Source organism: Pecten maximus, chromosome 14 (genome assembly GCF_902652985.1).
Source record: "Pecten maximus chromosome 14, xPecMax1.1, whole genome shotgun sequence".
In the NCBI taxonomy this organism is placed as follows: Eukaryota; Metazoa; Mollusca; class Bivalvia; order Pectinida; family Pectinidae; genus Pecten; species Pecten maximus.
This window is the reverse complement of record NC_047028.1, coordinates 25,953,637-25,970,113: the sequence shown is the minus strand read 5'-3', so window position 1 is coordinate 25,970,113 and position 16,477 is coordinate 25,953,637. Positions and strand designations below refer to the sequence as shown.

Here is a 16,477-nt window from a genome sequence, read left to right as displayed (position 1 = left end):
ATCTCGCGTGAGTTGACCCTGTCACACCGTAATAATATGGCTGCTGCTAAACTTCCACCGCAAGTATTGGAAGCATTGTTTTCTTATATAGACATATCTGATCTACGTAATTGTGCTCTAGTGTGTAAGAATTGGTACAAATATCTAAATGATGAGAACAACGATGTATGGCGATTTAATTGTGTGCGAAAACTCGCAGAAGAAGCATTGAAATCGGACGTTCTAAAAAATGTCCCCACATACAAAGCGAAATTACGGGCATTTTACCATGCGTGGAACCCGAGTGACTGTTCGAGAAATATGTATGTAAAACAGAATGGGTTTACAGTGCATCGGAACCCAGTAGCACAAAGTACGGACGGTTCTCGGGGTAAGATAGGGTTTCGAGCCGGTCGACACTGTTGGGAGATATGGTGGGAAGGGCCGTTGGGAACAGTAGCTGTGATAGGACTAGCAACCAAAAATGCTCCCATTCAGTGTCAGGGCTACGTTAGTCTGCTTGGCAGCGACGATCAAAGCTGGGGATGGAACCTTGTAGACAATCATCTCATTCACAATGGAGACAACCAAGGAAATTACCCAACGTTAAACAATGCCCCTAAATATCAGGTACTCATCATGGTCATTGGTTAATTAAATTAGCCAATTGTCAGATTGCTTTAGAAACGTTAACTGTCTCTTGGAGAGTTTATAGACAGTCATGATTCTACCAGACAACTTTATATTTTAAGATTGAGTGCATCCTGTATAAAACATCAGCATTTTGGATTCTGGTATACGTAACTGATAACGACACCTCTAGATCTATTGGTTATTATATAACATGTACAAAACACTTGATTGAACTTTTTGTTTGATGATTTTTTTTGGTTCTTACACCTTCCAATGAATGGATATTTGAGATGCTATAAAATTGGCGAAAATTGACAGTATAAGGACAGTCTAGCTCAATTATAAAATACAAAGTGTCTCACAAAATCAAGACTGTCTCATGCCAAATTCCCAGGGAAGTTCCCAACCTGATTATTTTTATATTGATTCTTGCTTGTGAAGCACTACTGAAGTAAGTGTTCTGTTTGGTTTGATTTTCGTTTTACGTCCCACTAACACAGTATGGTCATTTATGGATGTAATGCATGAATGATGGGGCCAATGCCAGACACTTTTATAGTGTCATCACACTGAAATGCCACTCCTGGAAATACTAGCTATATAGTGTCATTATAGTGACAACAGGCATATCAGACCTTACAGCTGACATTAAAAGGGACAGAATCTGTAGGCTGTAATGCTCCTCGGTGTTGTCTGTAGACAGGAAATGTTTCTCTGGGTTTATCTGTAAGGGGAGACAATCTGTAGGCTGTAATGTTCCTCTGTGTTGTCTGTAAGGGGAGACAATCTGTAGGCTGTAATGTTCCTCTGTGTTTGTCTGTAAGGGGACACAATCTGTAGGCTGTAATATTCCTCAGTGTTTGTCTGTAAGGGGACACAATCTGTAGGCTGTAATGTTCCTCGGTGTTTGTCTGTAAGGGGAGACAATCTGAAGGCTGTAATGATCCTCAGTGTTTGTCTGTAAGGGGAGATTGATTGATTGATGGGGCTTAACGTCCTTGTTCCGGTTATAACCGAGCCTAGGACACTATTATACTGTAAGGGGAGACAATCGTTAGGCTGTAATGATCCTCGGTGTTTGTAAGGGGAGACAATCGGTAGGCTGTAATGTTCCTCGGTGTTTGTCTGTAAGGGGAGACAATCTGTAGGCTGTAATGTTCGTTTGTGTCTGTAAGGGGAGACAATCTGTAGGCTGTAATGTTCCTCGGTGTTTGTCTGTAAGGGGAGACAATCGTTAGGCTGTAATGTTCCTCGGTGTTGTCTGTAAGGGGAGACAATCTGTAGGCTGTAATGTTCCTCAGTGTTTGTCTGTAAGGGGAGACAATCTGTAGGCTGTAATGTTCCTCTGTGTTTGTCTGTAAGGGGAGACAATCTGTAGGCTGTAATGTTCCTCAGTGTTTGTCTGTAAGGGGAGACAATCTGAAGGCTGTAATGTTCCTCGGTGTTTGTCTGTAAGGGGAGACAATCTGTAGGCTATAATGTTCCTCTGTGTCTGTAAGGGGAGACAATCTGTAGGCTGTAATGTTCCTCAGTGTTTATCTGTAAGGGGAGACAATCTGTAGGCTGTAATGTTCCTCGGTGTTGTCTGTAAGGGGAGACAATCTGTAGGCTGTAATGTTCCTCTGTGTTGTCTGTAAGGGGAGACAATCTGTAGGCTGTAATGATCCTCAGTGTTTGTCTGTAAGGGGACACAATCTGTAGGCTGTAATGTTCCTCAGTGTTGTCTGTAAGGGGAGACAATCTGTAGGCTGTAATGTTCCTCAGTGTTTGTCTGTAAGGGGAGACAATCTGAAGGCTGTAATGTTCCTCAGTGTTTGTCTGTAAGGGGAGACAATCTGTAGGCTGTAATGTTCCTCAGTGTTTGTCTGTAAGGGGAGACAATCTGTAGGCTGTAATGTTCCTCGGTGTTGTCTGTAAGGGGAGACAATCTGTAGGCTGTAATGTTCCTCAGTGTTGTCTGTAAGGGGAGACAATCTGTAGGCTGTAATGATCCTCAGTGTTTGTCTGTAAGGGGACACAATCTGTAGGCTGTAGTGTTCCTCAGTGTTTGTCTGTAAGGGGATCCGGAGACAATGTGTAGGCTGTAATGTTCCTCTGTGTTTATCTGTAAGTGGACACAATCTGTAGGCTGTAATGTTCCTCGGTGTTTTTCTGTAAGGGGAGACAATCTGTAGGCTGTAATGTTCCTCTGTTGTCTGTTAGGGGAGACAATCTGTAGGCTGTAATGTTCCTCAGTGTTTGTCTGTAAGGGGAGACAATCTGTAGGCTGTAATGTTCCTCTGTGTTGTCTGTAAGGGGACACAATCGTTAGGCTGTAATGTTCCTCGGTGTTGTCTGTAAGGGGAGACAATCTGTAGGCTGTAATGTTCCCCAGTGTTTGTCTGTAAGGGGAGACAATCTGTAGACTGTAATGTTCCTCAGTGTTTGTCTGTGAGGGGAGACAATCTGAAGGCTGTAATGTTCCCCAGTGTTTGTCTGTAAGGGGATACAATCTGTAGGCTGTAATGTTCCTCGGTGTTTGTCTGTAAGGGGAGACAATCTGTAGGCTGTAATTATATATAATGTTCCTCGGTGTTTGTCTGTAAGGGGAGACAATCTGAAGGCTGTAATGATCCTCAGTGTTTGTCTGTAAGGGGAGACAATCGTTAGGCTGTTATGATCCTCAGTGTTGTCTGTAAGGGGAGACAATCTGTAGGCTGTAACGTCCTCGGTGTTTGTCTGTAAGGGGAGACAATCTGTAGGCTGTAATGTTCCTCTGTGTCTGTAAGGGGAGACAATCTGTAGGCTGTAATGTTCCTCGGTGTGTCTGTAAGGGGAGACAATCTGTAGGCTGTAATGTTCCTCGGTGTTTGTAAGGGGAGACAATCGTTAGGCTGTAATGTTCCTCGGTGTTGTCTGTAAGGGGACACAATCTGTAGGCTGTAATGTTCCTCGGTGTTTGTCTGTAAGGGGAGACAATCTGTAGGCTGTAATATTCCTCTGTGTTTGTCTGTAAGGGGACACAATCTGTAGGCTGTAATGTTCCTCTGTGTTTGTCTGTAAGGGGATACAATCTGTAGACTGTAGGCTGTAATGTTCCTCGGTGTTTGTCTGTAAGGGGAGACAATCTGTAGGCTGTAATATTCCTCGGTGTTGTCTGTAAGGGGAGACAATCGGTAGGCTGTAATGTTACTCAGTGTTTGTCTGTAAGGGGAGACAATCTGTAGGCTGTAATGTTCTTCTGTATCTGTAAGGGGAGACAATCTGTAGGCTGTAATGTTCCTCGGTGTTTTTCTGTAAGGGGAGACAATCTGTAGGCTGTAATGTTCCTCTGTTGTCTGTAAGGGGAGACAATCTGTAGGCTGTAATGTTCCTCAGTGTTTGTCTGTAAGGGGACACAATCTGTAGGCTGTAATGTTCCTCTGTGTTTGTCTGTAAGGGGATACAATCTGTAGACTGTAGGCTGTAATGTTCCTCTGTGTTGTCTGTAAGGGGAGACAATCTGTAGGCTGTAATGTTCCTCAGTGTTTGTCTGTAAGGGGACACAATCTGTAGGCTGTAATGTTCCTCTGTGTTGTCTGTAAGGGGACACAATCTGTAGGCTGTAATGTTCCTCAGTGTTTGTCTGTAAGGGGACACAATCTGTAGACTGTAGGCTGTAATGTTCCTCTGTGTTGTCTGTAAGGGGAGACAATCTGTAGGCTGTAATGTTCCTCAGTGTTTGTCTGTAAGGGGAGACAATCTGTAGGCTGTAATGTTGCTCAGTGTTTGTCTGTAAGGGGACACAATCTGTAGGCTGTAATGTTCCTCTGTGTTTGTCTGTAAGGGGAGACAATCTGTAGGCTGTAATATTCCTCGGTGTTGTCTGTAAGGGGAGACAATCGATAGGCTGTAATGTTACTCAGTGTTTGTCTGTAAGGGGAGACAATCTGTAGGCTGTAATGTTCTTCTGTATCTGTAAGGGGAGACAATCTGTAGGCTGTAATGTTCCTCGGTGTTTTTCTGTAAGGGGAGACAATCTGTAGGCTGTAATGTTCCTCTGTTGTCTGTAAGGGGAGACAATCTGTAGGCTGTAATGTTGCTCAGTGTTTGTCTGTAAGGGGACACAATCTGTAGGCTGTAATGTTCCTCTGTGTTTGTCTGTAAGGGGATACAATCTGTAGACTGTAGGCTGTAATGTTCCTCTGTGTTGTCTGTAAGGGGAGACAATCTGTAGGCTGTAATGTTCCTCAGTGTTTGTCTGTAAGGGGACACAATCTGTAGGCTGTAATGTTCCTCTGTGTTGTCTGTAAGGGGACACAATCTGTAGGCTGTAATGTTCCTCAGTGTTTGTCTGTAAGGGGACACAATCTGTAGACTGTAGGCTGTAATGTTCCTCTGTGTTGTCTGTAAGGGGAGACAATCTGTAGGCTGTAATGTTCCTCAGTGTTTGTCTGTAAGGGGAGACAATCTGTAGGCTGTAATGTTGCTCAGTGTTTGTCTGTAAGGGGACACAATCTGTAGGCTGTAGTGTTCCTCTATGTTTGTCTGTAAGGGGACAGAATTTGTAGTCTGCAATCTTCCTCTCAGAAGAGAATGCTGAACTGATCATCAACAATGAAAGAATTTAAAGGGAAACACTGGTGACATATGAAGAAGGAAAAGTTTTTGGTTGATTGAGTCTTCTAAAAAATTCACCAAAATTTCTGGATCTAAAATTTGTATTGGTTGCCTGTTTATGACCAGTTGACTATATATTAAACTGGACTGTCACCTGTTAAACAGGCAGCCAGAATAAAGGACCCTGTGATGATTTATAAGTTTATGGTGAACATATAGGCTTATGTACCTGTTATTAATACTGTCCAATGCAGAAGTTGTACCTAATTTGATTAATTTATTGTCATATTTTTTAGTAATTTTATTTACATGCCACTTTGTCAACCATGCTGTATTAAATCTGACACTACTTTTTATGTGTCATACATAATTTTACATATCTGGTATATATATATATATATATATATATATGAATTGTTTCATGTAATGGTATTTCTTCCTGTATATGTACTTGTGTAGATGTTGAATTTTTACATAACATGTATATACATATATATATATACATATTGAAGGTAATTTCCTCAAGATGCTCAAGATGGCATGCAATCTAATTAAAATTTAGATGGTCAGTATCACTACGTTACATGAACATCTAACAACATCCCATAAGGGGTCACGTCAGGGTGACCTTTTGGATTAGCCAATCAGATGACTACTTCCAGAATCTTGGAAGTGAATTTTATATGTCCGAATTGGCATGACTAGAGTGCATAGCTTGTATAATCTTTCAATTTGTTTCAAGTCATTTCGTCCCATAAAGCATATAGCTATATACTGTGCCGAAATTGTTTGCTTCAGATGTATGCTGTGAAGTAAATGTTTTGCTTCGATGACATCGATAAAATGTCAATTCGCCTGAAAGTGAAATACACACATCTAAGAGGTCATCAGAACGTGACCCCTTATGGGATGTTGTTAGATGTTCATGTAACGTAGTGAGAATGATCATCTAGATTTTAATTAGATTGGATGGCGAGCAGCAAGCATCCAGTACTAGTAGACACAGAAAAGGCACTCACAACTTGCTGTTGATGAGGAAAGTTATCCTAACAAACGAACATTTTTTTCTTTTCAAAATACATAATGCAATGTATCTATGTTGTACATGTCCTGCAAGTGATCCTGTTTTGGTCTGTATGCAAATGAATATGTATCATTGTATATGACTCAATGTAGTTGCAGATGAAAAATCTGCCTGTATATATATGAGCATTATATTTATTGATTCTATAATTTGATATTTTCAGGTTGGAGAACGAATAAGAGTTATATTAGATTGTGATGATAATACACTAGCTTTTGAGAAAAATTATGAATTTTTAGGTAAGTATACAAGCACTACCTAAGTCTTTAATAGTTGTTGTTCTTTTCCTGCAAGCAATATATAAGGACTATATGGACATCTTCACCCCAAAGAGTATGAAAATTAATAAAATTTGTTACTTGTTCTTGTATTTTTGCATTGAGAGATGTTTTCTCTTAACCCTGGGAAGGGTGTGTCCACATAAGGATGGGGTCGCATCCCTTTGGGTAAGATTCTTTATTTGCCAAACACTCGTGATCGACAAGTCTTGTGTTTGTCAACTTCAGAATCATCCCTCTTGGGTTTAGATCCCAAATCTCACTCACAAGGGATTGAAAGACTATTTATCTCAATCGAAGTGTTTTAAAAATTTTGTAATAAGAATTACATTTAAAAAGGTGACCGGGATAAATTGGTTTCAAATACATATGAGCAAGAAGCAGATTTTCTCTTATAATAGTATTAAAATTGCCTAAAAGCTGTATCAGCTATTTTCATTTCCAAATTAGTTAGTACGAGAAATATGTTCATATTAAAAGGGCCAATATTAAGAAAATAATAAGTACCAACTAATACTATGTAATAATCTATGTATGTGTGTGTTTCAGGGGTTGCGTTTCGGGGTTTACCTGACACGCCGCTGTACCCGTCCGTGTCTGCTGTTTACGGAAACACGGAAGTGTCGATGGTGTACCTCGGGCCTCCACTGGATGGATGACACGCTTCCACATGTTTTAGTAGGATTTATAACTAATTGTATTCTGACAAGCATCTCAGTGAATGTGACTTGTGTTGTGACAAGAGTACGGATTGGGCTGACCATGGAAACCAGAGAACAGCTATATTGACATTTGGGTTCAACTCACGTAACCTTGTCTGCATTTCACCTTAATACAGGTGTGACGTTATCGAATATCAGTACAATTGAAATGCACAGCAAGTCATGCTCTTTTTTATCGACACATGTGCCTCATGCATCAGCATGGTACCATAAATGTAAGGCTACACATGTAAACGACATGACTTGAGAATAATTTGGGTGTGTTTAACTTCGATACAAATGAAACCGAACACAAGTGCACAGCACATATATATATACATAAAACTTATGTATACTGCTAGATAGACCCAGTAGTGCTTCATAGATAATCAGGTGGAACTGTTGTGTGGAAGAAGAGAGCATGTATGTGAAATGATTGACATTTATGTTTATCTGATATGTGACGTCCATAATGTGCTTTAGAATGCACAAGTTACCTCCCTTGAATTCATGTCAAGTCACTACATAATATATTCAGTGGCGTATACATATACGTAACAATGTACATTTCTTATCCCAAACTGGAACAATTAAGTGGGGTTTATTTCAGACAGTTAATAGATACAAATTTTACTTGATCAATGTTTTATTTTTTCAATCTCACAAATATGTATTCATGATAGGTTTATTTTGTTTTGCTCAGAAGGGAAGACGGTTAGAAATGATAACCCCAACTCGCATTCACTGTAAACCTATAATAGCACACAGCACATGCTGCACTATCCAGAACATGTCAAACGAGACAAAGTATTCCCACTATACTACCAAATGTGAGAATATTTTATTTTCAACCAATGCTTCAAATTCAACAATCTGAATTTTTTTCTTTTAGATTATGAACATGGCAGTGTAATTTTCCTATGTGAGATCGATGATGCTTCAAAATAATGATATGAAATTCTTTTTTAAATTATTACATTATATTGCTTACAAGTAATCCTATCTTGACTGTTTCAAATTTGTATGTATTAAAAAGGCTCGAAAGTTTTCCAAACTTGAAATTTTGAGATTTTACTTTTACCTATTTTTGTAAAAACAAATCCTCAAAACTTGTAAGAATTGGATTTCATCCCATTTTTCTAGCTTTAACTCTGAAAATAAAATATATTTAGGGAAATAAAAACAAACTGGCTGTTTTATGACAAAATTCCTTAGACTAGCAGCCAGGTGGCATGGTGTTCCCATAGATTTTATTGGAAATTATTTGTCATATCTAGATCTGTAGGTAATTTTATAAGGAGGTGTGCCATGGGGGTACATGAGTGGCATTCCTGGAGTTTATGGATAATTTTTTTTTTTTTTTTTTTTGCTTTATTAGAATTGTTTCATTTAATCACAAAATCAGAATGTACTGTGAATGCTGTTTTTTAGGGTATGAAAATTTGCAGTTTTATCTGTTTTTGTGGAAAGTTATATGTAATTGACCAAAACGCATGATTCTTGGACCATCATTTCCTGTTTTGAATTTTAGTTATATTCGTGATGCATTGTTTCTCTAGCTAGTTGCACAATTTTATATTCAGGGCATATTCTATAATGAAAAAAAAATAAAGAAAATTTGCCTGTCAAAAATAGCATCTACAGTATATATACCATATAGTTTCATCGACCGATTTGTAAGCATGTCATTTTGATAGACAATATAGAAACATTAGGCTTGATCCGATTGGAAATCTCAGGGATAAATTTTGGTTATTAACTTGAAATGAACATTCCAGAAATTCATGTTTTCTTCAACAATTTCCAACATCTTTTATACATTTACCCAATATTTGGATCTGTTTATAAATAATTTATATAACATCATCAATGCAAGTCTGTGGTGTGGTTGAGATTATAATCATGATATTGTTCTCTTATTTTAAGACATCTCCTTCAATTCATACCAGTTATAATCCAATCAGACTATTGGTAGTATATAGCATTCGTGAAGTGTAACTGTATGGCTAAAGCTCTGATCTATGGTTTCTACCGCCACAGTTACGTGCATGTATGTGTCCTAATTTTGTGTTTGAGCTTATTTTATATGGTATCCACTTTTCACTGGAATCATGGGGGGAAATGTGTACACTGTTATAATTTCTAGAAATAAAAACAAAGATATTTAAATTTTAAAATTTCAATTTATCAACATTTAAAGCACTTTTTTCATTCTTCAAAAATAGAAAAATGTATTGTTATTGAAATTGAATGTATTGGACATTTTTTATCATTGTTTTTATATAATCGTTAATATAAACATATATTTTCATCTTAAGAAGAATGAATTCACTTTTGGGGGTTTCAATCAAGAGTAATAAACCCACTTTTGCATTTTACTGCTGAATATATGTGTTTTTGAAGAGTTTATTTGTTCTTTTCTTCAAAGTAGTGTGAATAATTTTGTGGTGAAGTATATACAGAGTGCACGTGCCAGGGATGAAAAATAATCAATGTTCTAAACACATCAATAATCTATCTAAAGAACTATTGTTATTGTGTGTGGTATTTTAACATGATTGAATGTTTGATGGGGTGTAACATCCTTGTTCCGGTTATAAATGAGCCTAGTATTGTGAAAATGTGTGTTAATTATAAATGTACCATAAGAAGTGTTTATGAAGTAAATGTAAGTTTCAATTTTCAAAATCAATTAAAGAGATTTGATTGTAAATTCAATACACTATCACAACCAGTATTGGATTTTAAGCGTGACGTTTCTGTGACTACACTCGCCTTCATCAGACTAAGGACCAGTGAACCTTACATATATATATATATATGTAAACTATATATGTAAACTGAGATGTACAACGTTTTGATCACATCTAAAGAAAATAAAAAAATTGGTTAAGTTTTCTTTTGAATTTAAACACTTTAAATTTAACACTGAACATATTACTGACCTGATATGTTGTGGTTTATAGATTATTAAAATTATAATATTTTCACTAATTTTCATGTTGAATAAAAATAACTAAAATTGAAAATACAATACAATACAATAACATTTATTTTTAGCCCACCATCATCAGATGGTGGGCTATTCAAATCGCCCTGCGTCCGTGGTCCGTCCGTCCCTCCGTCCGTAAACAAGTCTTGTTATCGCTATTTCTCAGAAAGTGCTGAAGGGATCTTTCTCAAATTTCATATATAGGTTCCCCTTGGTTCCTAGTTATGCATATTGCATTTTGAGACCAATCGGAAAACAACATGGCCGACAGGCAGCCATCTTGGATTTTGACGAGTGAAGTTTGTTATCGCTATTTCTCAGAAAGCACCAAAGGGATCTTTCTCAAATTTCACCTGTAGGTTCCTCTTGGTGCCTAGTTATGCATATTGCATTTTGAGACCAATCGGAAAACAACATGGCTGACAGGCAGCCATCTTGGATTTTGACAATTGAAGTTTGTTATCGCTATTTCTGAGAAAGTATTGAAGGGATATTTCTCAAATTTCCTATGTAGGTTTCCCTAGGTGCCTAGTTATGCATATTGCATTTTGAGACCAATCGGAAAACAACATGGCCGACAGGCAGCCATCTTGGATTTTGACAATTGAAGTTTGTTATCGCTATTTCTCAGAAAATACTGAAGGGATCTTTCTCAAATTTCATATGTAGGTTCCTCTTGGTGCCTAGTTATGCATATTGCATTTTGAGACCAATCAGAAAACAACATGGCCGACAGGCAGCCATCTTGGATTTTGACAATTGAAGTTTGTTATCGCTATTTCTCCGAAAGTAATGAAGGGATCATTCTCAAATTTCACATGTAGGTTTCTCTTGGTGCTTAGTTATGCATATTGCATTTTGATACCGATTGGAAAACAACATGGCCGGCAGGCAGCCATCTTGGATTTTGACAATTGAAGTTTGTTATCGCTATTTCTCAGAAAGTACTGAAGGGATCTTTCTCAAATTTCATATGTAGGTTCCCCTCGGTGCCTAGTTATGCATATTGCATTTTGAGACTAATGGGAAAACAACATGGCCGACAGGCAGCCATCTTGGATTTTGACAATTGAAGTTTGTTATCGCTATTTCTCAGAAAGTGCTGAAGGGATCTTTCTCATATTTCATATGTAGGTTCCTCTTGGTTCCTAGTTATGCATATTGCATTTTGAGACCAATCAGAAAACAACATGGCCGACAGGCAGCCATCTTGGATTTTGACAATTGAAGTTTGTTATCGCTATTTCTCAGAAAGTACTGAAGGGATCATTCTCAAATTTCATATGTAGGTTCCCCCTCGGTGTCTGATTATGCATATTGCATTTTGAGACCAATCGGAAAACAACATGGCCGACAGGCAGCCATCTTTGATTTTGACAATTGAAGTTTGTTATCGCCATTTCTCAGAAAGTGCTGAAGGGATCTTTATCAAATTTCATATGTAGGTTCCCCTTGGTGCCTAGTTATGCATATTGCATTTTGGGACCAATCGGAAAACAACATGGCCGACAGGCAGCCATCTTGGATTTTGACAATTGAAGTTTGTTATCGCTATTTCTCAGAAAATACTGAAGGGATCTTTCTCAAATTTCATTTGTAGGTTCCTCTTGGTTTCTTATTATGCATATTGCACTTTGGGACCGATCAGAAAACAACATGGCCGAGAGGCAGCCATCTTGGATTTTGACAATTGAAGTTTGTTATCGCTATTTCTCAGAAATTGCTGCAAGGATCTTCCTCAAATTTCATATGTAGGTTCCCCTTGGTTCCTGGTATTGCATTTTTGGACCAATCTGAAAACAACATGGCCGACAGACAGCCATTATCGCTAAATCTTAAATTTGTTATATAGGTTCCCTTTGTTTGAAAAGTACCAGAGGGCTATTAGTAAGACTTAGAGGAAGGGAAAAGTATAGAAAAGATCAATCTGACATGGAACCTATAAAGATCATTCAATGGTGGGCGCCAAGATCCCTCTGGGATCTCTTGTATTATAGTGTCACGTATCACAGTTCATGGCATATCATATAAAACTGTTCTTGTTTTCTTCATGGAAAAAATATTTATAAAAGAGTACAGTAAAATAGGTACAAATTACAACTGATGCCCAGCCAGGATTGGCTTATGAGACACTGCATGTACATTGTATATCCAAAATAGTAAAACAATTACAAATGTGTTCTGTATTGTTCCCTTTGGTCAATGTAAACTACTGTTTATACTTGATTTGCGGGATCAGAGAAAACACAAAATATTGTAGCATTAAGGGATTACTGTGATTAAAACATTAAGGAATTACTGTGATTAAAACAAAAAAACACAAATTTACATGAAAATCTTGTTTCATACATCTGACCAAATATTATTTTAGGATTTTATATATACATGTGATACAATACTGAATCAGTGAGCTGCATTTCTACATGTGTACCACTACCATACAGAGGTGTGGTGATCGATATTTGGTTAAATTTATTGTAGAAAACAAGTTGAAAATATTAAACTAGTACTGAATTTTTCTGTGTGTACCATACCATATGATACTACTTTATCAAATTTTCAACATCATTTTGAATTTCTTATCTTAAATGGCTGAAAATGAAATATTTTTAATTGTAATTTTAACAAATGATAGGGGAGATCACTCTTGAATACTAGTCACAGATGTACATATATTGCAATATCCTCTTTTAATCTTTTCAAAGCATAATCATCATGGAGTGTATATATATCGCTATTAATAAGATTTTATCCTTTATAAATGAGATTTGTTTACAGGGTCACGCATTTCCACTGAGTCTATTGTTTGGAACAAAATTTCAGACATTTATGTATTCTCTTTATAGATACAGAGAGAAAATAATAGCTCATTCTAATCAAATATTGGTCACACTGTCCTTACATTAACTTATTGGATAGTATTTCTTACTTGTACCATATATTACTGAACACAGATTAGGTTGTTTCCATAAAAAAAATCAGGTTGTTTAAGTTAATGAGAAATCAGGATAAACATATATGAATAACACTAGTTAAAATTAAATAGATTTATAATAAAAGAATTTTGAAAGAATTTTATCAACTTTCATTAACCAGTCTTTTTGGTTCAGATGGAAGAGAAAAGGGTATGGAGAGGTCTTACTGTTGAAGGAAACCTGAGATTGTCCAACGTAACCCCTATCATTGGGCATTCTTTGGCATCACATTTCTGAAGTTAAACTACAAAGTTGTTGAGTTATTATATTTGTAACATTACACCTATTACTTCTTGGTCATTATTACAAATGTTATGGGTGAATATCAGGGTTTTAGACAAAGTTGATGTAGTTGTTTTTTGAACAGTCTTCCGACTTTCAGCTGTTTGAGAATAGCACTTTCCTTGAATGTTCATGATCACACCTCATAGTTTTGGATTTTGAAGATAGTGGATGTGATTTGCGATTTTCCTTCATAATATGAGATATTTTGAAAATGGAATGAGATTTTTAGCAAGGACCTTGTTAAAACTCCTATAGTTCACTCCAGTTTGGTTTTTGTATTAGTGTTGCTTAACGTCATATCAACAGCTATGGTCACTCCAGAGGGATCCCTTTACTGAGTAATAAATATACTAGTTTACTGCATTATGGTGTGCATATGTAATTGTTTATTGATGAATTAGTTGTTGCGACAAAACATTCAAAACATCAAATTAATAACTATTAATTAAAATTATGCATTATATTAATTTTGAAAAATTATGGTTCACATATTGTAAAGAGTTTTTAACAGTTATGCAGACAAAGCATGTTTTTGGTCGTATTTGTTAAATAGACTTATTTTCTGTTGATAGTTTTAATTACTTTACAGAAAAATTTCTTTTTTTTACTTTTTTTTCTCTTTTTGAAATATCATTCTAGGCTCAAAAATATATATGAAAAAAAATGTTTGAAGTGAAACAAAATCCATTAAAAATTTACAAATATGGCATTAACAATTTGACCATACATGTATCTTTCTCCAAAAAGCAAATGTTTTATTAAAAATCCTAAATCTTAGTATTATAAAAAAAGTATTTCCTCACGTTTCATCCGAGATTTATATCACATATCCCAATAATTTGATTTCATTTAACCTAGGAAAAGCCTTTCAGAAAACATGAACTTGTTTTGTAAATCTCATGTGAAATAAGAACTTGTTTATTCTAGTGTGTACATTTTACAATGGTTACCATATACTACAGCGTGTGTGCTGGAAGGGGGGAGCGTTGTTATAGGAAAAATATTGTCAGTTTTGTTGATGATGTGTGCAAGTAAAGGTCATAGGTCAATGTTTTATTGGTGAGTGCAAGGAAATATAATTTCATAGGTCTTGAAGCACTGCTGGATAGGTATCTAGAGCTTGGAAGCACTAAGTAAATAGAAAGTGAAAGTAGAAAAACTTAAATATTTTATATTAAATGCATTTATCATATAAAAGTGCTGATAAATATTGAGAAATTTCTCTACAAATGAATTGAATTAGCATGGTTGAATATTAATGATTTGTTTTGTTTTTTCTGTGTATACGAGTGTATGAACTCTAATACTAGTGTGAAGAAAATGAAATTTTGCAATTTCATATTTACATTGAAGACAGAAAAGTAAGAACCTGTTTTCAATGTACATTATAGCAACTTGGTCAAATTGTATGTAAATGTATATCTAAATAAACAGGTATTACGTCATATTGATGTAATACAAACCTTGTAATTTGTTTTTGAGTGAAATTTTTAAAACCATTTGCCGTCCACCTGTTTTAGCCCACGATCTTCAGATTGCCTTTCACGGATAGTCCATCTGTCTGTCTTGTAAACAGTTTTGATATGGATTGAATTTTCAAGATGGGTGCCAGCCACAATTCTGGATTAGACATTTAAGATACAGTTATATCTCATGAAGAACCATGGAAAATATCTTTTTGAAACTTTTTTGACTTGTTCAGCATTGGTTCCACTTTTGCATGCCAATATTTGAACTTGGTCAGATTTTCAAGATTGTCACCAGCCAACTTTTTGGATTTTAGTATTAGAAAATTGTTACAATATTATTTCTTGAAAAATACTTAAATCTCAATGAATTTTCTCCAAAACTACAGAAATATTCTTTAAAATTTGTGATAATGTTCTTTGACTGCCTGCCACTGTTTTTGATTCTTCAGTTACGTTTTTTCCGGAACTGATTTCTATTTAATTGTGATGAATCCCTAATTAACTCAAATATCAACACATATAGTTGGTAGCTATACATAACTTCATTATCTGACATATTTAACAAGAATAAATTGCTGTGTGTATGTTTATTTCTCTTCAAGTTCCTAACAGGAATTTCTGTCGTATTCCGAGATGGGGGACATTGAGAATTGACAATATTTTTTTTCTGTAAAAAAAACTTGAAAACATCTCTACCTGTATAATTTGCGCACCCCCAACTTTAAACTTTATTTCAGTACAAAAAAACTGCGCAAGTTTTTACGGTATGAAGTTTTTTACCCTTTTTCTCAAATTTGAACTAAATTCAGAATGTTTCGAAGCATAATGGGACATATTCTGTACAAGTCGTAGTTATGCATGCCAATTAATTGGATTTTCAATATTTTTGGATTTTGACACATGAAGTTTGTTACTGCTATTTCTCAGGAACTATAAGAAAGAAGATTCTTTGAAATATGCATATCATATTTTTAACTTCTCATGTGGGCCACCAGCCACCCATTTTGATTTTACTACCAGCACAGGCATCTAAATCTGGTTAGTATTTATATAAAAAAAGTTATTATATTCTACTATATCAACTCATATATAATAGGAATAGGGGCTTATTTTTTTGTATATTTTCTATAAATACATGTACTAACAAGATGCAGAAGAATGTGCTACCAGCGACCATATGATAATTTGACACAAGAAGTTTTTTTCTCAAGAACTACTGAAATGATGCTGAACCTGATTGGACAGGCTGTGGTGGCCGAGTGGTTAAGGTGTCCCGACACTTTATCACTAGACCTCAATCTCTGGTTTGAGAGTTCGAAACCCAAGTGGGGTTAGTTGCCTGGTAATGACCGTAGGCCGGTGGTTTTTCTCCAGTACTCCAGCTTTCCTTGATCTCCAAAACCTGGCACATCCTTAAATGACCTTGGATGTTAATAGGACGTTAAACAAAGTAAACCAAACCAAATGATTGAACATCAAGATAGCCACAAGTGTTCTTCTTGC

General features: G+C 36.2%; 1 protein-coding gene across 1 annotated transcript; it reads left to right on the top strand.

The window, feature by feature from the left end:
* Positions 1 to 24: 24 nt before the first annotated feature.
* Positions 25 to 10,140, top strand: LOC117343024 (F-box/SPRY domain-containing protein 1-like). Its single transcript, XM_033905349.1, has 3 exons — positions 25 to 609; positions 6,438 to 6,513; positions 7,102 to 10,140. The coding sequence occupies exons 1-3, from the start codon at positions 37 to 39 to the stop codon at positions 7,209 to 7,211; spliced, it is 759 nt and encodes a 252-aa protein (XP_033761240.1). The 5' UTR covers positions 25 to 36; the 3' UTR covers positions 7,212 to 10,140.
* The last annotated feature ends 6,337 nt before the right edge of the window (positions 10,141 to 16,477 follow it).